Source organism: Sturnira hondurensis, unplaced genomic scaffold (genome assembly GCF_014824575.4).
Source record: "Sturnira hondurensis isolate 20B ecotype Veracruz unplaced genomic scaffold, ASM1482457v3 Scaffold0006437, whole genome shotgun sequence".
NCBI lineage: Eukaryota > Metazoa > Chordata > Mammalia > Chiroptera > Phyllostomidae > Sturnira > Sturnira hondurensis.
The window spans coordinates 1,092,892-1,117,326 of record NW_028079068.1 but is presented as its reverse complement, the minus strand read 5'-3'; the positions used below and the strand labels follow the sequence as shown (position 1 = coordinate 1,117,326).

The following is a 24,435-nucleotide window of genomic DNA, read 5'->3' as shown; positions in this document are numbered from 1 at the left end:
CACAGTACAAATAATCACACTGGATATTTCTATTCACAAATCCCTTTTATAAACTACTTTTTGGTCAGTATTATTTCAGTGGCAAAAGTCTAGACCCTTGACTGTGGTTTAATGATTAAAAAAAAAAAAAAAAAGCCCACCAGGAATACTACATCTTTGTCAATCATTTATGGTGACTCTCAAATTTTTCGGAAGGCTTCACCTCTCCTTACCCAAAGTAAAAATACACCACAGAAGGCACTGCAGCCACTCAATAGAAAAGACGGGTAACTACAACCTTACAAGATAATCAGTGAAGCAGCCACATACTGTTTATACAAATTACTCATAAAGTGCTCAGCACATCAAGGAGTTCTTCCTTGTATTTCTTAGGAGCTCAGCAAGTCTGTAGTTAAGCATCAAAATATAAAGCAAGTGAAACTCAGAGGTAAACCCTTTTTCCTATCAGTTGTAAACGAGAGCAAAAACAATCTGATGGATAAAAGGAAGAAAAAAGAAATTTTTAAATCTTATTTTTATTTTTTAAGGGCTCTAAAAAAATCTCTCAAGAATACCCTGAGCCTGGCTTCTGGGCCCATATGCGTTTGAGATCAAGTCTGTTCCTTCTTTTCAAATGAGATAGCAACCTATTTTAAAGAGAAAGGGAAGAGAAAAGTGTGTTAGTGTGAATTCTGTTTGGAACTCTGCAGTGCTAAGCTTCCTCTGTTCCTGTCCTAGCTTGGGCTGCCCCAGGCCATCCTGCACCTGAGCCTGCGCCAGGCTCTATTTGCTCAGCACACAGGCTTAGAGTTTAAGCCCAGCTCTCTAATAAAATCTGGGTAAAGAAAACACAAGCACGTTTAACAGCATCCATGGGGACCAACTTTAGAAAGAAAAACAAACAATGCTTTTCACAGAGGCAGTATTGTACACCAAAGATGCTCTTCAAATGAGCATGAATCATTTCCATCTGTGCAATTTGTGAATTTTGTTAGGATACTGCTCTGCCCGCGTAACATTTAAGGACACACCACTTTTCAAACTCACTAATAAACTTCTGTATATTTTTATCCTACTGGGACAGCTTTCTACAAATCTGTGAAATTTTCAGTTAGGCCTTCCGGTGAATACAGGTATTTTAGCAAAAACCATCTAATGGCAGTGAACTTTGGCAGACTGAAAGATAGTGGGATGAGTTACAATTTGCAATTAGAAACAAACAAACAAAAAGATTTCTAATTCCCTGGATTATTTTATAGGTCCTATCTAATTTCTTTCAGACCCTTAGCTACCTAGCTTGGTTGGGCTGAGTACATTTGATTTGATGTACATTCCTAAACCCTGATGAGATTCTAGACTCACGATAAGGAAGATATCTGTAATTAATTTACCATTAGTATGTCCAGAGTCACTTTCTTTGTCCCTACTGTGACTTAAAACACCCTTAATCAAAGCCCAAAGGAAGCTAGGACTAGGTTATATTTTTTACTTATACAAAAAGAGAGAATGAGGTTCTTAATATCACAGCAGCTTTCTACAAAAACAACTAATGTTAGGCTTCACAAACCCTCTCTCTCAGTCCTTATAGACCTAAAACCGCTCTATTCTCTGCTTGGGGAACTCAGCTGCCAAATCACCCAACCTTTTGAGGACCAGGCTTGGGAAAAAAGGAAGAAGGAGAATAAATGGAGACACCACCATTTTTATTTTAGGTTGCATATTCTAGATAAAAGACTAGAAAGAGGATGAGGATGTAGTGTCGAAGTAAACTGGAAGAAACAAAGAGATATAGGCAAAGATGTTAGTATGGATCCAGCAAGTACCATTAATTTAAAAATTATAAATATTTGTCATACGCTAAGACTCCCCATATTTAGGTAGAGAAAAGGATAATTTTTCTTTAAAAGTTGTTTATATAACAAAAATACAATTTCCAGGATATATAATTCTAGTGGGAAGTATAATTTCATTCCAATTCAATTAATTCTGAAAATTATTTTTTTAATAAAAATAGAAGAAACTCAGAAATTAAAACTTGTACCTTACATTTAAATGACATAAGTGTCTCACATTCAAAACTGTTATCGAGCAGTTTTGTAGGCTTTTAGTTAGATACCACCACGGTGTTTTTGTGCCTTGGACAAAGTAGCCACATAAGTGCTTGGTGACTTGGAAGAGCTTAGGAGGAAGATTTTCCTGAGAACTTGCTAGATTGTGGAGGAGAAAAAAAATCCCCAAACACTTCTCTTCATTGCTGGACCCAAGGAGCAAAGGCGGCAACGCGTGCCAGCACTGTCCAGCCTGCTTGGTTAGGCAGACACCCTCAATGAGCAAGGAAATAAAGGCCAGAAATCCAGGAGGTCAGGAAAAAGATGCAGCACTCCCTTTTCCTCTGCACCAAAACGTAGCTCCGTCTCCCCTCTCATCCTCCATTTAGATAAAATAGCTCATTTTGAGAAAAATCTGTCAGGGACCGAACGTGCACCACACAGAAGGGCTTGCTGCATTTTTGTTCCGTCCCTCAGAAATGAACCGGTGGTGGCTAGGGGAAAGAGCTCCACAACAGAATCCCAGACAGGAAAGAGGACGATGCTTGGCGAATGCAACTGCCCCATCAGATGATCAGCCACTCAGTGATCTGGTGATTAGAAGGGCACAGCTGACCGGCAGACCTTCCAGAGCAAATCTCCCAAGCTGTAGCAGCAGTTTCTTTCCATCATGCCTGACCATCAAAAGGTCAGAACTCAGGGTCTCTCCTCTTTCTTCCTGGGAGTGGGCAGACTTGTATGCACATGGTGTTTGTGTTGAAGAAGAAACACTGGCAGCAGAGAATTCTGATTCCTAAAACATTCTTCCCTCTTTTCTTGGATGGAAAATTCCATTCTGTTCCACACCAGCTTATGCATTGAAAATTTTGAATCCTTAAAAAAAGATCTGAGGAACAGAACTGTGTTTTGATGTTAACAAATTGTACGAACACAAGACTTAAGAAGTAAGAGTAGATCTGCCATGATGGTGTGGCTACTTGAAGGCTGCAAATTCTCCTGTAGAGGGAGAACAAGGGCTAAGTTTAAAAACCGTTTCATCTCAATTAACCCAGAGACACAAAAAAGACTCACCGAAACCTTGCTGAAAGGTGACTAGCTACCTGTTATAAATCAACCAATATCACTGCTAATTTAAAGAGCAAAAATGCCTAAAATCCATAAAAGACAACTTAGATAAGACGTAGACTGTGGGTTCAATTACATCAAATAGTATCAAGTCTGCAGATAAGTTCTTAGCTGGGTTATATATGGTATGGTTCTAATCAGCTGAAAACAGTTCCAATGAACAAAATATCTCAGACACTGATTGTAAAATAGTAAGGTTGATTCACAGAATACTTCTGCCCATGAAGTATCCACTCATTTTCATTATAATGCCACTATTAGAAAGGAAGAATTAGAATTTATCCTCATTCTGCAAAAGGGAAAATTAAGAGGTGAAATGATTTGTCCACATTACACATTAGACTGAAGGAAGGAAAAGCCAGACCCTCCATCTTCTAGTTCATTTCACCTTTCCAACTGCCAACAAATTACATACAGACACATGCCACCGGACGGTTCTCAGCATAAGGATTCTTTAAACCAGAGTCTGTTTGAGGTACGACACTCTTTTAGCTTACTGAAGTCGGAGGCTTCACGGAGGCACCATTCTTTTTCACCTGCCATTTTGTTCCCAGCTTCTATCGAAACTTGGGACTGGAGGTTGGTTCTTGTTAGATACACTATAGTTAAATCTGGGGCGGGGTTGGTCAATAACTGGAGACTATCAGAATTTAGCCAGCCTTAACATCATTCTTTAATAATAGCAGATTCTGATAAGGACCCATGCAATTACCTATATGAATACACTATTTAATCCGAGCATGACCTATTCACTTTCTGATTGCAATTATTCTGTTTATTAGAGAATACTGGCACGTTCCAACAGTCAACCTATTGCTAATGGCTGGCTGAGTGAACCCTCAACTCAGATCGTATGTTGCTAATATTAGCAACTATTTGAGTGCCTGTTGTGTACTAGGGCCTCACTGGGCTTCATATATGTTTGCATCTGATCCTTATAAAAACTCGATGAGGTAGGTTGCTCTTTATTTTACAGGGCAACAAGATGGAGTTTACACTGGTTAAGTAACTCCCCCAAGATCTCATAGCTAGAAAATGGCAGAGTTGGAATGCGAAGCCAGGTGCTGACTCCAAAGTGCAGGGTCTTAACAATTCACAAACTCCTAAACAATGTTCAATGATTAATAATTTCTTTTTGTATTCTGAATACAACTGCTAACTGGGCCCCTGACAGTGACACTCTCTCTTTCCACCTAAAGATTCCTTTTAACAAGCAATTAGCCAAGGTATTGTGAGTCAAAAGATCAAGGAAGGGTAAAAGAATTATTGCCCCTTATTTAAAGTAAAAAAAAAAGTCTAGGAAGTTTGGTGCTGATTTTAAAAAAAGCCAAATGACTAAGACCTTGAGGAGTAAAATATATGAAGTATAACCATAGGAAGATACAATATTAACAAAGACAAGAAGTACATAAACATTCTCATTATGGTTTGAACTCCTTATGGTTTTAAGGTTGCCATTTTTGTCAGTATTTTAATGTATTTCTTTAAAGCAATTTTCAATATTCACATGAGTCACTTCAGAAGAATCTAAATCTCCTTAAAGGAAGCCAGTGTAAAACAGGATTTACTTAATATAAATCTTTATGAAAAATGGCTAGAATTCATCTATTAATGGAGAATATCAGAAAACGATAACTCTAAGTCAAATCTTATATAATACATCAAATCCTAACTTTAGCCCTGGCTGGAGTGGCTCAGTTGGTTGGGCATTGTCTCACAAAGCAAAAGGTCGTCAGTTTGGTTCCCAGTCAGGGCACATGCCTTGGTTATGGGTTGGTCCCCGGGGTTGGGGCACATGTGAGAGGCAACTGATCGATAGATCTTTCTCTCTCACATTGATGTTTCTCTCCCTCTCTTTCTCCTTCCCTTCTCCTCTCTAAAAATAAATTAAAAACATGTTACTTAAAAAAACACCTTCAATGTTTCTTATTATTATAATCAAACACTCCATTTTGTTGAAGTGCTCTAGTCTACAAACTTGAATATTAACCTTAAAAATAAAAACACCCAAAACAATCCTCCAAAGCACAAAATCTTACCAACAAAGTCCAAATCAAATACCAATAAAGCCAACACTAAAGATCTTCCTACCAGAGGAAGGAAGATCTTTATACTGCTTTTAATAGAATGCAGTTCTTTCTGTAATCAGATTTCAAGTCCAGGAAAAAAAAAAAAAGACAAAAAGAACTTACAGTTTAGGGATCAATAAACTCTTTCTATATATGTCCCTAAAATCATGGAGAAATTTAAGAAAACAATGGCGGTAACAGGTAACAGGTGATAGCGCTGTTTTGAGGGAAAAAATCTTTTCTTGCTTATTCTTTCTTGCATTATCTGGAAAGCTCTATTATCATACTTTCTACCTTATTTATCTGAAGTAAGAGTCAATTCTGCTTGTGTGAAGTTATTTGGAGTGAAATACCCATATACTCTGATTTCTTTGAAAATCTCGGTATTTAATTATTAATTGAAAAATCAGAGGCCAAAATGAAATTTTTTTTTACTTCCTTTCTAGGTGAGAAGAACCTAAGCCCTATTCTTCATTTGACTTTATTTAAGAATAGGACACAGTACACTTGGGAAGACCTTGTGATTTTAGATAACTCAAATATCATGGTTTATTCATTTGAAAACTAAGGGTTTTTTTAAACTAGCTTTAAGATATTACTAAATAACTACTTCTTATTCCAGAATTGAATGTATTTTTCAGTGGCTGTTATACATATAATTTGATAAAATTTCCCCTTAAAGATAAAATGTGCTAAGAAAAATCTAATATAATATTATTCTGTATATAAATCAATCATACTTTATTTGTTTACTTTAAAAGATTTTATTTTTAGACAGAGGGAAAGGGAGGGAGAAAAGAGAAGGAGAGAAACATCAATGTGTGGTTGCCTTTTGTGTGTGCCCCCCACTGGTAACTAAATCATACTTTAGATAGTGGGGGGCAGTCATTTATCACCAGAATAAGCCCCATTCTTTCTTTGTGGTGACCCTTCAGGCAGTTCCAAAAGGATGGGGAACATTCTGGCACAGACACACTGGACATCTCGAGTTCTTTAGAGAAATGATCCCAGGAGAGATGAAATACTTAGTAAAATAAAAAGTGCTACAGAAATGCTCAATAAATGTTTCAAGTAAATAAGCCTACAAACTGACAAAATGTTTTAGATATGAAATACCCTTTTTGTAATATTGTGTTTTAAAAAAAAGGGCAGATCATCTCAAATTGAGGGAGTGGCCAACTTGAGAGAAAGGCCATTTAAGCTGGTGGTGTGTTAAGTAGTTACTATTTACTTTTTGTTCTAAAGATTTTATTTATTTTATTTTTAGAGGAAAAGGGAGGGAGAAAGAGAGGGAGGAAAGCATCAATTTAGCAAAGAAACATGGAATTCAATGGGCAAAAACTAAAAGCATTTCCCATAAGAGCAGGAACAAGACTGGGGTATTCACTTTCACTACTCTTACCAACCTAGTACCGCAAGTCCTAGCCACAGCAATCAGACAAGAATAAAAAGCATCCAAATTGGAAAGGAGGAAGCAAAACTGTCATTCTTTGCAAATGACATTAGAGTGCACATAGAAAACCCAAAGTCTCCACGAAAAAACTACCTGGTACCTACTAAGTAAGGTAAGTGAATTTGGCAACATAGTGGGAAACGAAGTCAGTATTCAGAAATTGATGGCATCTTTGTACACCAACATGACCTATCAGAAAGAGACACTAAGAAAAACTCCCATTTACTATAGCAGCAGCAGCAACAACAATGAAGGACCTAGGAATAAATTTAACCAAGGAGGTAAAAGACCTGTACTCGGAAAACTGCAGAACACCGAAGAAAGAAATTGAGGAAGACACAAATAAATGGAAGTATATACTATGTTCATGGATTGGAAGAGTTAACATCATTAAAATGTCCATACCACCCAAAGCAATCTATAGATTCAATCCAATCTATAATTTTTAATCATTAAAATACCAATGGCATATCTCACAGATCTAGAACAAATATTCCAAAAATGTATAAGGAACCAAGAAAGACCCCCAAAAGCCTCAGCAATCTTGAGAAAGAAGAACTGAGTTGGAAGGATCACAATGCCTGATACTGAACTATACAACATCGCTGTAATCAAAATAGTCTGGTACCAGCATAAGAACAGCATACAGACCAATGGAACAGAACAGAGAGCCCAAAAAGAAACCCATGTCTCTATGGTCAATTAATTTTTGACAAAGGGAGCATTAGTGCACTATGGAGCAGAGATAGTCTCTTCAATAAATGGTATTGGCAGAACTGGACTGACTGGTATGTGCAAAAAAATGAAACTAGAACACCAACTTACCCCGTACAGAAGAATAAACTCCATTTGGATAAAAGGCTTAAATATAAGTTGTGATACAATAAAAATCTATCAGAAAACATCAGCAATAACATTTCAGATATCTCATGTATAAGTATTTCTGCTGACATATCTCCGAGGGCAAAAGAAATTAAGGGAAAAAAAGCAAATATAACTACATTAAATTAAAAAGATTCTGCCTGGCTTATGAAAACATCAAAATGAAGATGAACCCAACTGTATGGGAAAATATATTTGCCAATGATACACTGGACAAGGGTTTAATATCTAAAATATATAAAGAACTCACATAACTCAACACCAGGAAAACCAATAATCCAATTTAAAACCCCCCCTGAATAGACACTTTTCCATGGAGAGCATACAGATGGCCCATAGACATATGAAGAAATTCTCAACGTGACTAGCCATCAGAGATGCAAATCTAAAAGCACAATGAGAGATATCACCACACACCTGCCAAAATGGTTATCATTAATAAATCAACAAACAAGTGCTGGTGAGGACATGGAGAAAAGGGAACCCTTGTGCACTGCTGGTGGAATGCAGACTGGTGTAGCGACTGTGGAAAGCAGTATGGAGTTTCCTCAAAAAATTAAACGTGGAACTGCCTTTTGACCCAACGATTCCACTGCTGGGATTATACTCTAAGAATCCTAAAACACCAATTCAAAACAATTTATGTACCTCTGTGTCCATAGCAGCACTATTTATTTACAACAGCCAAGATCTGTAAACAGCCTAAGCGCCCATCAATAGATGAGTGGATTAAAAAACTGTGGTACATTTACACACTGGAATACTATGAAACAGAAAAAAGAAGGAATTCCTACCTTTTGTGAAAGCATAGATGGAACTGGAGACTATTATGCTAAGTGAAATAAGCCAGTTGGTGAAAGACAATGACCACATGATCTTACAGAGCAAAATAGAACCAGAGTCATAGAATCATAGGATAGACTGACAGCTATAAAAGGGGAGGAGGGAGGTGGAGACTGACTGAAAGAAGGTGAAGGGATTTGTCAAAGAACATACACGAAGGACCCATGGACATGGACAACAGTGTGGGGACTGACTATGGAAGTGGGGGGTGGGTTTGGTGTAAGGAGAAGGGGGAAAAACTGGGACAACTATAATAGCATAAACAATAGAACATTAAAAAATAAAAGTGACAATAGCCAAAACAACAACAAAAGAAAAAAAAAAGAAGTATCAATTGGTTGCTTGTTGTGCACCCACAACCAGGAACCTGACCCACAACCCAGGCATGTGCTCGGACCAGGAATCAAACCAGTGACCTTTCAGTCAGCAGGCCAGCACTAAATCCATTGAGCCACAACAGCCAGGGCTGAATCAATTTCTAAAAACATTAATGGAGTTACTTATCTTCAGCTACCCAAATATGAGGGTCTAAAGATATATATGGCATACTTATCACTGAGTAGTTTCCCTGGATAAAATCTTACCTATTCAAATAAAAAAAAGTTTAAAAAATTCATGGTACTTAAAAACTAAGTCATTATTAGTTGTTTAAAGTCTTCCCAATTGTCTTCTTTATTGGCTTCAAAGAAGACAGCATTTATGCAGACACTGTCTGTGTGCCTTAATAACTTGGAACTGTCAGCTGTTATTTAAAAATCAGCACAAATCCAAATTGAATAAATGAAGATATATTTAACAGTCTGATTTTGGTCCCTGGGCTGAGTCTGAAGTAGGGATTCAATTTCTTTGATAAGATAACACCAATGTGGCTTCCCAGTAAGATTATGGTTCACAGTAAGAATTTATTGACTGCCATATTACAGTCGTTTTCTCCACAAGACAGTGTAAGCATTAGAAAGCGCTAACAAATACTCTGTAGCACAGAACATAAAAACAGAGTGGTATTCATTCATAATAAGTAGAATTGCTGGGGACAGAACATTAAGGAACACAAAAATGTTATGAGACACATGGGTCAGGTGATTGCTAAAATAGGCATCATGAGAGGTAAGATAATTTAAAGTAATAATTATTTTTTAAAAATTCATTACCTGGTGTTTGGCAACCAGATATCTAAAAGAAAAACAAACAAACCTAAGAGTTCTCACAGGAGTCTGTGAAGCTTTCTGGGGGAGCAGGAGGTAGTACATTTGTAAGGAAATCCAGCTACTATATATGTAAGATATCCTTAATATACAAAGAAACATCTAAGAGGAACTCCAATTTATAACATTTCCCACTAAAAATCCAAAGTTAAACCATGTTACTCATGTCAAAAATGCCACTCCTCATGATGGCTTTGGTTATCTGCACCCACAATTTATAAAAAGAGATTTAGTCTAATTTATTGCTTTAAGGGAATAAAGGACATTCACACTTTCCAAAGTGTATTAAGAAGAAATAGTTACAGAAAAAATATTAAGAATAAAAATAAGGCCATTCAATTTTAGTGGCTTCCTGAATGTGACCTGCCTGGTCCGCCTCGCCCGACACAGGCGACCCTGCCGTCACCCTCCCCCTGCACTCATGCACGGGAGCGCCACGGCTCTTCGGAGACCCTGGCGGACGAGCGGGGGCTAATGACAAGAGGTGCCTGGGAAAAGTTTAATTGAAGTTTAATAATTAGAATAACCAAGGAAACAAAACAAACTGGGAACAGTAAAGCATCTGGAAGGGGCACTGCAATTTCTTAGCAATGTCTATACATTTAAAAACCCCTGGGGGTTGAAGATCCAATGCTAAGTATGCATTTTAGATTGGGAAAAATTACATCCAGTCTTTAAAAACATAAGTTTATAAGTTTTCTTCGGCTCACCTTTCAAAAAGTCCTATTTAATTGAACTAATATATGAGCAAACATGTTCATTACCCCTCGTCCCTCCCCTCCTGTACACTCCCCTGAGTCAATTCAGCTCAGTGGACAGGAAACGCACCGTATCCCCCTGCCTGGATGGGCGTTTTCGGAGAAGCACAAGCGTAGAGACTGAAATCCTCTGTCTGGAAGCCAGCCCGGTTCAAGGAGGGTTCTGATGCACTGCGGTGAATTTTTGGCAATGAGCGGGCCAGCAGCTCAATAGAGGCGAGGATCTAAAAAAAGGCAAAAAAAGAAAAAGAAAAAAGAATAAAAATCTAGGTGGTATTAATCTTTAAGAGCCCCATCATACAGGAAAGCACCTGAACTCTTACATTGTTTTCAGTATTATCCTAAATGCCCAGAAAAATACTTAGGAAACTGATATTTTTCCTTAAAAACTACCAAACTACTTACAGCTTTAATCTTTGTAAACTGGATGGGGAAATTTACCCATAATTAGCCTTTTTTTTTTTTTTTTTTTACATTTTTAGATCATTTGTTGCCTTGGAACAGTAAATAATAAAAAATATTTAAACCAGTTAAATGCCTATTTCTCACAGACCACAGTCCTTTTGGGGAAGATGAAAGCATGTTAAATAAAGCACTATGTGACTTCATAACAGAACCATCAGAGCAACTCAGTCTTGAAAGGAACTTTGCAATGGGAAGCTTCCTACCCAAGTATTAAGAGTAGGACCCCAAAGACCTAGACAGCCAGCAGCACAGAAGTGAGAAGGGACAGGTGACAACCCAACAGTGAAAACAGGAAAACTCTACAAAAAGATACCAACACACAAAACACAGAAACTCAGCATATTTTAAGGTATAAAGAAACAGGTATGACTCTTCAAGGCATGCTGATGTGGACACTGGCCAGCAGTGTCTGCGGCATTGTGGATGAGACAAGACAAATTCACACAGATTACCGAATCCTGTGGAGGAAAAGGGACAGCACGGCCACTCTCTCAAGGGGAGAGCACCTCGGAGCGCCTTGGACACTCTCTCAAGAGGAGAATGCTCGACCCTACCTTGACAACTTTTTATCGCTTTTCTGGGCACATTACATTGAAGACGGTTCTCATTTACTATGCACAGGTTTGCTTTAGGTGGTTACCCTTTTACAGAAAACAAAGGAGAGGATGCTGCTAATTACATCAAAGAAGGATATTTGCAAATGCAAAGGGAAAAGTGGTTGAACTGGTTACACTCATCCTTGGAAGGTTTAACATAGATTTTAGGAAGTTACTTTAAAGACAGCAGTAAACCTCAATTCAGGGTGAGGGAGTTTTAGCAACAAGCAAGTCTCAAAGCAGCCTGGGTACATTGCAGGCCTGATTCTCCACAGGGGAACCTGTCCATGGGCGTGACCTCACTTTCCACTGGCCTTTCCAAATGGGAGCTGGGCCAATGCCATGCAGAATGGTCTCCTACTTTATACAGTGTGGTACTATACGAACATAATCATGAGACATACATATAAAGGGCTTGGCACAGTGCCTGGCATAAAGTGCTCAACAAAACTTTAGCAGCATTATTATTACTACTACTATTATTTTTCTGAGCTACCATTAAATTGTAATCTGTATAATGATCAGCATAAGGCGGCAAAGAAATAAGCAATGTTACAATTTTAAAAAAATTACCAGCATAACACAAATCAAAATTTAAACAATACAGAAAAGTATAAATCCTACCTTCCACTGTTAAGGAGTCTATACTTCCTTCTGGACCTTTCCTATGCATAAACATGCACACTTGAAAGCAGAGCCCACCCCCAAACTCACCACAATTTAAAGTGGCATTACACACATCTTTTTCTGCATTGCTTTTTTCCTTACTGATATCCTTGTCACCTACAGAGCTATCTTGATTTTTATGTCTTTAATTTTTCTGTTTACAATAAATAAACATTTTTATACATACCTGAATACTTGGGGAAGCAGGCTTGGCAGTACAGGTTTTTAGGAGTGCAATTGTCAGAGCAAAGGGTATATGTATTTTAAGTTTATGGAGTCTACAGAGTCTTTTTAAAAGGCCTATCCAATTTATATTCCCCCAACACTGTTAAAAAACTTAAAAGGCTCTTTCCTCCTCACTTTCCAACATTGTTCTCCATGCTGGCTACTGCCAGTCTGAGGTGGGAAATCAAACAGAGTTCACTACTATGTTACTCTGCATTTTATGAATTACCCCTGAACTCTTAACATTTTGTCCTAAAGTTCATTCACCATATGTTATTTCTTTTGTGAATCACCAGTTCATACCTTTCATTTAATTTTCTATTGATTATCTTTTAGTTATTGATTTGAAGGAGCCCTTTGTACAATAAAAATATTTAACTTTTGTTATACATGCTGTAACTATTTTTCTGTTTACCTTCCAATATTATTATTATTATTATTTTTAAACATTTTACTTATTTATCTTTAGAGGGGAAGGGAAGGAGAGAGGAAGGAAACATCAGTGTATGGTTGCTTCTCATGCATCCCCTACAGGGAACTGGCCCCTGCCGGAAATTGACCTGCAACCCAGGCATGTGCCCTGACTGGGAATCGAACCGCAATTGTCTGGTTCGCAGGCCCGCACTCAATCCACTGAGCCACACCAGCCAGGGCTTTCAATATTATTTTTAAAAGTTTAAAAACTTTTAATGAAGTCATACCTGCCAATCATTTCCTTTGTAACTTTTGGATTTTATCTTTTGCTTAGAAAAGTCATTCCTACCTCAAGGTTATAAAAATGATTTCATGTTTTTATAGTTTTATTTTTTATATGTAAACCTTTGGCTATTTGAAATTTAAGTTTGCATAAGGTATACAAAGAGATTCTCTAATGAAAATTAAAAAATAATTCTTAGAAGTGGAAGTTTTCGATAATCTGGAAAATTCACGTGTGCATTTCATTTTCTGATACCATGAAAAGAATGAAATGTTATTTATATTTAGGAATATGAACATTTTGTCCCATTAATACCTTTTTAAAAAGTGGGCCTAAGTCTCTAATTTGCATTATTAATGTACATCAACCAGTTCGATTACGAAACCCTAGCCCCTGGATGTGAAAAGAACATGGTGTGGGGTCCTGCTGACAGTGGCCAACCTTGCTGATCTACTTTAATAGTCTTAAAGCAGTCATCTTCTGAGTTAAGAAAACAACTCTTCCTCAAAAGAACCGTAACTCAATTCCAATTTGTAAAACACATGTCTACCCACCCAACCAATTAACCTCCCCTCCCCACTCTGAGACAGCCCCCAAGAGACCTGATAAAACTATAAATTCTACCTTTAATTTTTTAGATGGGAATGAAAGATTCACTCATTCCTCTAACAGTGGCCTTTGTCTAAGAAACTCAGCTAGGACTGGGTATTCAAAGGCGTAGGTTTAGAAAAGGACCAACTCAGTAATTACGGAGGCTGAGTAACTACGGGAGCCGGCACTTGAAAACTACATTGAATGATTGAGACACATTTATATAGTGCTCTCTGCAACTTCCCAAGCATCATAAAATGCTACCAGTGGGATATTACATTACAGTGTCTATTACAGCTCAACTTTCTAAGCTTATTCAGGTACTTAGTTCCAGTTTGTGAGACTAATTGAAAGATTATGAACTTAAGGGCTTTACCTTTACTTATAACATAAACAGGTAAGAAATTAAAAATTTCCAAAAATTAGAGAAAGGCCCTCAAAGAGACCTCATATTAAAGGGAAGTTTGGAATCTGTTCACCATCAAGAAGAATTAAAGCAGCATTTAAACGTGGTCTGCGACAAACCTATTTTCATCATAGCACTAAGATATTACTTGCCTTTGTTACTGTCACTATTTTACATGTGTGAGTGGAGTTTTCAAAGGCTACATGATATGAGATAGTGCATCACAGTGAATTCAAACCAGAGAATCCAGCTATCTTCTTTCTGAAGAGATTTACAAAAATGTAAAACAACGCTACTTTTCTCCCTATTTTTTTGCGGGGGAGGAAACATAATTATTTTTCATAAAAACATTATTTACCATGTAACTGTTTTATGCTGCTTAAATAAAATTACAAATATTTACAAAACTTAGTTAAAAACTTAATTTTGACAATGGCTAGACAAAAACACACTCTTTCTGAATATTTTGAGCTGGAATCCCAAGTTTCTAGGTGAACCTAGACCTTTATGAAACAGTCTGTGTTTACTTATCTGGAGTCCGCACATAATCACACAAAATCCAAATCCAAACTAAGTGCTCTCAAAAATGCTTAAAAAATCTGCATTGTAATATTAGTCTGTCCTCTTAGATAACAAAGTGTTTTCTTACTTGGGGAAAGAGTGGTCTCTCATCTCTTTTCTTTTTTAGGCACTCCGCCATTAATCTCTTCATGGCTTTTGGACAGTTACTTCGTACCTTACTGAGATCTGGAGATAGGTATCCTCGTCCCACCATAAAAATTATCTGGGAAGAAAAAAAAGGCAAATCAAAAAACTTGTAGATAAGTTGAAAAATACATACAAGCTATACACTTAAGACATGTGCTTTTCTGTATGTACCTTACACATCAATGCAAAATTTAAAAACACAGGGCTAATATTCTGATGCCCGCATACAGACTGGGAAACAATGCTGCTTGCGCTGTAAACTGCAATCTTCATGACCTGTGGGCTACAATTAAGGTCTCCTAATTGCTCTCCACGCTCCAATCCCTACTCATCCATTTCCCACTGGTAGGGTCATCGTTGTGAAACACAGATTAGAGTATGCTTCTTTCCTACTTAAATAATTTATTGGGCATCACGCTAAGCCCTTTATAGTGTATGTATCGGAACCAAAAAAGTTAACCTTTTTAGCAGTTGTTTTTACATCCACATTTTAAACTCTTTCGTTGAGTAAACTCTAATGGGGCATTAGAACCACCTCCAGAGAAAACTAAAATCTTGTTTTAATAAGTCAAAAGACTTGTCTTCCCTGGATGCAGAGATTTGTAATTTTTGTAATTTCTTAATTTTTAGCTCTTTTGATGGTGGACAGACAGATGTTAGGAGTCTTGGGACTCAGGGAGCAGAGAGGGTTTTTACTCTCAGAGGGAACAGGTCAAATAGGGACAGATTAGAGGCTAAGGCAGAGAGAGCCAGTGAGAGAGGGCTCTTCTTACAGGGCAGAGCTGATTAAGAAAGTCAAGACTGATATTCTACTTTTATGTTATTTCCTGTTTGGTGCTATAATAAGCCTTGTTTAATTATAAGCTGATTTGCCTAAGTATCACTGAAGTGAAGGTATAAAGCTTGTCCTCATCTCCCACTTTACAAAAGTCACCTTTTACCAATATGGAGATTCACTATAGTACACAGCACGCCAGGGTGTAAACTGCTGTGGTACCAAAGGGACACTTCCAAATATTGAGGTCTAACTGTGCTCCAATGCATGGGCAACATTCCTTTTGCAATACAGCTGGCTTCCAATTCTTCGCTTTCAGTAAAATGAATTGAATTGTCAGCTGATTATTAAAATAATGATTAATGACAAGTTACTGTGTATTTTTTTGTATGCTAAAGAAATATGTTCAAATAAAGACTGGTATGGTGTACGGTGAAGAATGAATCTTGCCCATATAGAGGGCTGCCCTTTGTCTTTGGCTCCTGGAAGGCAATCCCTAACCCCTTGGAATGTCCTCTCTGTCTTTGTTTACTTAGGGGCCCTAGGAGATATCAGACAGTCTATGCTATGAATGTTATTTATAGAGGGGGCAAAAATTCACATGGTATCAGCTTGCCCTCTGGAGGGGCCAAAGACCAAGGTGGGCTGCAGAGGTCATCACGCCTATCTACACGGCTGAGCCCCAGTAGTAACTCTGAACTCCAGGGCGTGACTGAGTGTCTCTGGTTGGCAGCACTTTGTGCGTATTGTCCTATGTTGCTGCTGGGAGCATTTAGTGCTGTCCACAGTCCCACTGGGAGAGAACAATCGGAACCTCCACATGCAGAACTCTTGTGGATTCTGCCCCATGCTTGTCTTTCCTTGGCTGATTTTAATCTGTGTCCTTTTGATGCAGTAATTAACAACTTTCATTGAGTTCTGTGAGACTTAATGAATTCCTGAACCTGAAGGTGGTCTTTGGGACCACTGAACTCTGCATACAATTATAACAAAACCCCTGATTTTCTCATCTTCTTACTTATTTGAACACTATTTCTCAATGCTTATTTAAAAAGAACACAAAGAGCCCTGGCTGGTGTAGCTCAGTAGATTGAGCGTGGGCTGCGAACCAGAGGGTCCCTGGTTTGGTTCCTGGTCGGGGCTTATGCCTGGGTTGCAAGCCAGATTTCCAGTGGGGGCCACGTGAGAGGCAGCCACACACTGATGTTTTTCTAACTCTCTTTCTCTTTCCTTTCCCCTCTCTCTAAAAATAAAGAAATAAAATAAAATAACACAAAGAAAAGGACTGATGCTAAGTTTCAGCTCATGCTAGCAAAAGTCATGTTTATCCAGATACATAAAGAAAAGCCCTGTGTTGCTCATTAAGATATACACTTCTAATAAAATTTTACCTTTGATGTTTCTATACAATCAAAACTTATTTTCATCAGTTGCACATTAATAGTTATTAATAATGGCATAATTCACAATTTAAAAAATTAACATTCAGAGCTGATAAAAATGACAGGAAATTTTTTTTATTCTAAGCTTAAGTACTTATTTTTGTTGTTGCAGAGATGTAACTTAAGTGATCAATTGAAGGCTTTAAAGCATAACACTATGTTACATTATGAAAAAATTTTGTGGGGAAAGTAGAATACAAGTAGTTCAATGAGGAAAAAAGAGCCATGTAAGACTTCAAAAAATTAATGAAGAGCTTTCGTATTTTTAAACAAGTGATGGTAGGTATCCAATCGGTATGGCTTTTAGGTTTTATTGAGTACATTTAAAAGAAGGCTATAATGGCTTTATTTTGAAATGTTAATATAATACTTGGGAAATTACACTCTTTGCAATTATTTAAACTTGAGAGGCTTTCCTGGATGTCTTCCATGAACAGAATATTCAAGTGGCTCCCACACTACATAATCAGGAGCTCGGTCTGAAACTCTGGGACTGGTTGTTCTCATTCTCAATCCACACTCAGCACTCACTCCTCGGTACACATCTGCTCATCCTCAGTGTCACAGCCCTGCACTGCCCCAACAGAGCTGCACACTCCACTGAGAGAGAGCTCAGCCTGTGTTCCTTTCCTCTTTGTATCCCTCTATGTCCCAGTGCTTTGCATATAGTAGGCATCAAAGAAATTTTTATTAAAATAATTTGTGTTGGTAAGACACTGGCACTTAGCATTTCCTGTCTCTTGAGATCTTGTGCTTATCACCTAGCCACCATGCTGTGAGAAATCCCAAGTTTCCTGTGAAAAAAATCCATACACAAAGAAAGACTCTGGGGCCTGCGAACCAGATGATCGCGGTTCGATTCCCAGTCAGTGCACATTCCTGGGTTGCAGGCCAGTTCCCGGTAGGGGCCAGTTCCCAGCAGGGGATGCACAAGAAGCAACCATACATTGATGTTTCTCTTCCTCTCTCCCTTCCCCTCTAAAGATAAATAAATATTAAAAAAAAAAAAGAAAGAAAGACTCTGGCGGAGAACAGCTGAGGGCCCTGCCTGGCTTCCACCTGACAGCTAGTATCACCTCGTTAGGTTTATGAATGAGCCACTCAGGAAGCAGACCCTTTAACACTCGGTGAATCCACCCCACACTATACCACTGAAATATGAGATACACTTCCCTCACTGAGAGCAGCCCACATTGCACATTCATGATTTGCTTCAGTTGCTACATTTTGGGTGGTTTGTTATATACAACAATAATAACTGGAATACACTTGAAATAACAGATGAACGTTATGTTAAGGTGACATAGCATTTCTGCTCCAAGAAAAGAAAGCCATGAAGGTAGACAGTTAATATACCTAGTTCAAATGCGCACATTATGAATCTCAATTTAGTAGAGAAGCTGTACTGAAAGAGCACAGAATACAGTAATTAGAGAAAAACTGGAATCTTAAAGAGGAAAAAAAAAAGACAAAGCAATTTCTCCGATTTTCAGCAACAGGGTAACTTAAGTAAGAAGGCATGCTACTCTGCAAAGTAACACAGGGTTGGTCATCCATCCCTCAAGGAGCTAAGAGACCTGTTTTAGGAAAGAATTTGATTTTTATTACTGCAAAGAATTCTTTAGCCCAGTTTCTTATTTTTATAATTGAAAAAAGTATATATATATATACCTAGGCAGTTAATGCGACCAGGTTACCCAGGCCGTGAATCCAAAGTCTGCCCTTACACCACACGGCTTTACCAGAGTCCTGCCTTGAATTTACTGTCATTAAAACTGCCGCCTCTACCTCCGACCACAGGGGTGAGAGCATAGGGGAATGGTTCCTATTATGTATTAAAGAAGCAGCTTCCCATCTCCCATGAAAAAGAACAGTCGTGGGTTTTCAAGCAGAAGTCCAATCTGAGAGCCATGGAAACCAAAGTATGAGAGGAAGAAAGAAAGCTCCAATCAAGGAGATGAACGAAACAGCACCTGGAATTACACTTCATTGAGGATGACTAGGGTTACCAATCCAAAAGAGGAAAAGAGGGAGTTGCACGGAAAGGGCCGTCTGGAGAGAGCAGACTACAGACAATGAAGCAGAATGGTAATGGCAAGAGTCCATCGTTCTTTTACCCCAGTTTTCTTCATTAAACACTAAACTTGGTTTTAGACTGGCAAGTTCCGCAAGCCTCTCTACTATCTGTGAGAATCAGTTAGTAAAGTTGATCATTCACTTATTTACCTCCTTATCCTTCTGCTGGTCACTCACTCACTTCTCTCAGGGAGAGCAAGACCTTACTTAGCACATCATTTACTACACTCCCGAGGAGGACGAAGTACCTAAAATGCCAAGAAGTATGAGTGCAGAACTCTGGGATACTTCCATCCATATTTTGCAGATAATAGCACTTGTTTCCATAATATCGATTTATTGTTTTATTAAAATAAGCATATGCATTGGCAAGTGGATTTCATCTAAGTTCATAAATTTTTATTATTTGTAGCCTCTATGATAAGTCAACTAAAGCTAAACTAAAATTCCCTTGCAATCCCTATAGAAAAATAATATACATAGGAGAAGTGAACACGGCACAGGGAATTACGCTCTTTGGCCTGGGAAATAGGGCTGTAGAAGGAAGCGCACACAGAGCTTGGACATTAGAGACGGCAGTCTTGCTCCTCGGATTGCCGTCAGCAGACTAGTCCTCTTAGCGATCCAGTGAAGTAGGTGATATGTTTCAATGGTGTTCTTTAGCTAGCATTTTGGTACGCCCGGAATTTAAGTTTTATACAGGCTTGAAATACCAGATCATCAGAAGCCAGGTCATAGACTTTTTTTAAACACCCAAAACTAAAGTTTCAATATTCTAAAGCTAGGAAACAGAAAGACCAAGTAGCAACTAAAAAAATCAGTTTTGTGTTGACCTGGGTAGAAATATAGTCATTTAAAATATTTTTCAAAATATAGAATTAAGACCACTATGTAAGGGCCAATGGTGATTCAATGAGCACATTACCAGCTGCACGATAACTTAGATTACTTCTCTGCTATCACACAACAGCAGAAGCTCTTCTGTTTTTTAACATCAGTGTGTAGCTGCCTCTCACACGCACCTACTGGGGACCTGGCCCACAACCCAGGCACGTGCCGTCTGGGAATCATACCAGCAGCCCTTTGGTTCACAGGCTGATTCTCAATCCACTGAACCACACCAGTCAGGGCGACAGTTGAAGTTCTTAATGAGAAAGCTGTGCCGAGCTATCACCGTAAAGACTGAGAGTTGAGCTCTTGACTAAAACACAAACTACTTAGATGAAATAACACATGTATACATAGAACCACATTTCATTAGGTTGGGAGGATATGATCACACACATAAAATGCTTGCACGTAAAAGAAAAATTCTTCAGATTAGATTGGTGACCCTCAACTTGGTACGTATCAGAATCACCTGGGAACCTGAAAATGTGCAGGTGCTTGAACCCCATTCCATTGAATCAGCAACTGCTCCAGCATCTCCGTTTTAGCAAATTACCCAGGCGACTCTGATACAGTACAAAGCATAAATATTATTTCATTTTAATCACAGTTTATGTGTCAACTATTGTTTTTAATATACTGATGCAATCATTCTCTCTCTCAACACCCTCCCAATTACTTTTAAAATATTGAGGTATGCAAAGTAACTTAAGTAAAGACAATTCCTTTTTCTTGGGCAGTGTTCAAAGCCCAGGTGAATTTACCATGGCATAGAAAAGGCAAGGAGTTGCATAAGGCTACATTAGCACATCTGGGAGAGTAAGAGACAAGAGAACAGGAACTTAGGAAGTGTGAAGTAAAAAAATTCCTCCTGCTAGAATTTTCAGTATAGAAAAATGAAAGCATGATGTCACAGTTCTTCCATTTGCCTGGTTTTAAATTTTTAAAAATTGAAGAAACCTTAATAATTTAAAAAATAATTTGGAATGAAGTTCATGGCTGAGTCCCCGCTCAGGTAGCAGCACAGCTCAAGCTTCTCACTGTGCCATGGCCGAGAAACATGAAGTAGTTACTGTTGCACCTATAGTTTCCAGTCAGAAGATCAGGAACCTCACTGTGCTGCCACACTTAATTGAGAATGACATTTCAAAGAAAAGGCCTCATATGCTTATGGCTACCGGAAGTACACAAAAGATACCCAAACTGGTAACAAAGACCAAGAGATCCATGCTTAATACTTATCCAGGACTTAACCGGTTCATTCTACAATGAACCTGAACTTTACATACATAGTAAAATAAACCCCAAGAGATGGTCAATATTTACCTGGTCCCTGTTGTTGATGTTTGAATAAGGTAACTGTCCAGTCATCAATTCATACAGAACAATCCCAAATGCATATACATCCGACTGAAAGCTATATGGGTTTTTATCTTGCATTCTGATTACTTCTGGAGCCTGTTAGAACATAAAAATATTCTTGTTTATTCTTTGCTTCAACTGAATAAAGACTGAAAACCAAAGTACTGCAATTCCCAGAGAAATGCTTTTATCATTAAGTAACCCATGTAATATGTAATTAATTCTCTTATTATTGGTCAAAGACATATACCTGATTAAGAAAGAGTAAAAAAATGCTCTGTAAACTCTAGAAGAGGCAGTATTAAGCTGAGATTCTATCTGCATTACTAAGATTTTTATAATTTTAGCAGCCTCCCTCTTTTTACACAAAATATTGGTACTGCTATTTGAATCCTTACCTATTGAGAATCAGTCCCCACTTGCCATTCCTGATTCACCAAAGAAATACTATACCTGTGGTTGGTTAAGATGTTTGGGAGTAACACAACCACTATGGTAACTGCCTTCAGATTTAAGTTTTCCCATCACTACAAATGATTCTCCTCATCTCAAGGGACCTTAGACAATAATAGCAAAATTTCAAGACTGACAAACTCAACTCTAAAACCCTTTCTGGTCTCCAAAAGTGGTATAAACACACCAATAGACAGCAGATAGACTATATAAAAGATGGGATAATATTTACTACATTTTTATGCATTTCAGTCACTATATTCTATAGGTAGATTTCTTACTAGCTACTTACATGAAATACAATAAATGGTTGCTTAAATATTAGCTTTAAAGAGTAGTATCACCTTGAATCTTCTGTATTATTTTATTCGGAAGGAATTAAGAAAAATTGCAGAGTATTAATAAAAAATTCTGTGGCCCTGGCTGGTGTAGCTCAGTGGCCAGAGCATACAGGCCTGTGAACCAAAGGGTTGCTGGGTTGATTCCCAGTCAGGGCACATGCCTGGGCTGTGGGCCAGGTCCCCAGTAGGGGGCATGCGAGACACAACCACACTTTGATGTTTCTCTCTCCCTCTCTTTTTCCCTTCCCTTCTCTCTAAAAATAAATATTAAAAAATAAAATAAAAACTCTGTGAACACAAACATTAATTTTATACCCAAACCAGGACTAACTGCAAAAATGGCTGAAAGACCTGTACGAGAGTCTGGTTATTGGTCAGAGGAAGGCAGGTGAGACTCTCCCAAGGCAGGCAGTAACAGCCCTCTGCTTCACCTGCGTCCAGAACTGCCTGTGCAGCCTTGAACCTCTTAAGGTCCCAACTACGTTTCAGCCCAACAGTACAACATCAGAAGCTGGGGATGCACTGTTCACTTTTAAGGGTCTCCAGATAACTCTAATGTCCAACCAAGGTTGGGAACCGCTGATGGAAGATGTGTGGGAGGTCCTGATTAGAGCGAAATGACAGGTGTGGAGGAGAAGGCTGAATCTATTTGCTTTTGTCTGACATTTTACTGATACTGCTTTTACGAAATTAACCACATACAACTGTGATGTAATGAACAAGCCAGAATATAATTTTTGTGAGGGACAGAGTAATAAATCAATTGAAAAATTTGTTTAAATTTTAGGTTTAGGTTACCTGTTGGCTGGTAACTAGCTTGATGAAAAGTGGTATGTCATCTATTTACAAGAATGCATTATTAATTCTCAATAAATTTAGGGATTTAATTTATAAACTTTTATTACCAAGGTTTCTTTTTCCGCTAAATATAAATAAAAACAAGATTGAAAAGATTACTGCAAATACCTCAGGGACTTACATAACCTTAATTTGGCCAAACTCTTCCTTCCTCGTCAGCGAATGGTCTACGGTTGTTTCCAAACGCATTATCAACCCAAAAGGATTTATTCAACAACTAAGTGTAGTTTTGGCTAATCCCTTATCTTAAAATTTAGTTTGGTGGAATAAAAGATGAACTCATCTACCCAGGTATCTATCCAGGTTCCTAAAAGTTACTAGAATATAAAACTTCATCTACTAAGGCTTTTGAAAGAGGACAAACCTGAAGACTTGACTGAGCCTCTCTCTCTCACACTAGTTAAAATAAACACAACTTTAAAACATATCATTTCTTTATAAATTTAATGGTTTTGCAATTTCAGTACTTAAAATGTGTCGTCTCCCCTGTCTTCTTAGGCTACACTGTCATTTCTTTTACAAGGCGTGGGCCTTAAAGGTGCTTTGAGATCTGCATTACAATTATAATTAGTTTTTTGTTCCTAATTATTTATTAAAATAGTTAAACATACACTAAAGAAAACTTCTTGCTAGTTCTAATTACTGAATCTTACAAATAGAAGTGGCATTAGGAATCCACTAGTCCAACCCAACATTAAGGATGGAGATTTGGAGGAGGTTAAGAAAGGTCCAGGGTAAGAGTTACACAAAGCATCACAGCACACATCTCCTAACTCTAAGTCCAGTCCCCCCAGAACTTGCCCTAACTTCAGTTATTACAAGAAATCATAGCTCAATCTAACCCTAGGCTTATCCTGACTACTTCGGAGTCCTACTTTGCAATTCCCTTCCTGGGGACTGCTACAGAGAGTTCAAAGAATTTAGGCCAGTGTGGCTTTGAAAGCCCCTTATAGATTTTCTGCTTCTAGTAGGATGTCCCAAAGCGCAGATTCTGTTATTAAAACACTGCACCAATATTTTGGGATACCCTGTATTTAGGAGCAGCAGTTCTCACACTCTTGGTCTCAGTACTTTCAGCCTTAAAAATTACTGAGGACCCTCAAAGAGTTCATGTACATTTATATTTGTGGATAGTTATCATACTAAAACTGAGAAATTATTAACTAATTTATTAATTCATTTAAATAATAAAATAGCAACCAGTAGATGCTAACATAAATAACACATTCTTAATAAACAGTAACTACATTTTCAAAAACAAAAACACTTCAGTGAGAAGAGTAAAACTGCAATTTTCTTTGTCTGGTTTAATAGCAGTCAGCTAGAGTCATTTGCTTCTGTATTCAGTCTGTTGTGATGTGTTGTTCTGGTTGAAGAATATGAAGAACAATCTGGTCTCACACACGGATGACCTTGGGGACTTCTGAAAGGGTCTTAGGGACCTTCAGAGAACAACAGTCGTAGAGAATGAGTCCTAGACTGCCCTGTCCATAGCCTACTGTAGGTTAACTGCACAGAAGTTCT

The 24,435-nt window shown here is 38.0% G+C and overlaps 1 protein-coding gene across 3 annotated transcripts in view; it reads right to left on the bottom strand.

Annotated features, from left to right (window-relative positions):
* Window positions 1-1,886: 1,886 nt before the first annotated feature.
* BRAF (B-Raf proto-oncogene, serine/threonine kinase) overlaps window positions 1,887-24,435 on the bottom strand; it is a 134,202-nt gene continuing 111,653 nt past the window's right edge. For 2 of the 3 annotated variants that reach the window (XM_037049061.1, XM_037049059.1), the window contains 4 exons: window positions 21,224-21,355; window positions 14,658-14,792; window positions 10,433-10,586; window positions 1,887-3,023 (listed from right to left, as the gene is read on the bottom strand). In XM_037049061.1, coding sequence (XP_036904956.1) covers window positions 3,001-3,023; window positions 10,433-10,586; window positions 14,658-14,792; window positions 21,224-21,355 — 444 coding nt within the window. In that variant the 3' untranslated portion in view covers window positions 1,887-3,000. Of the gene's footprint in view, window positions 3,024-10,368; window positions 10,587-14,657; window positions 14,793-21,223; window positions 21,356-24,435 lie in introns of all 3 variants that reach the window. The other variant, XM_037049060.1, reaches the window with a different exon arrangement.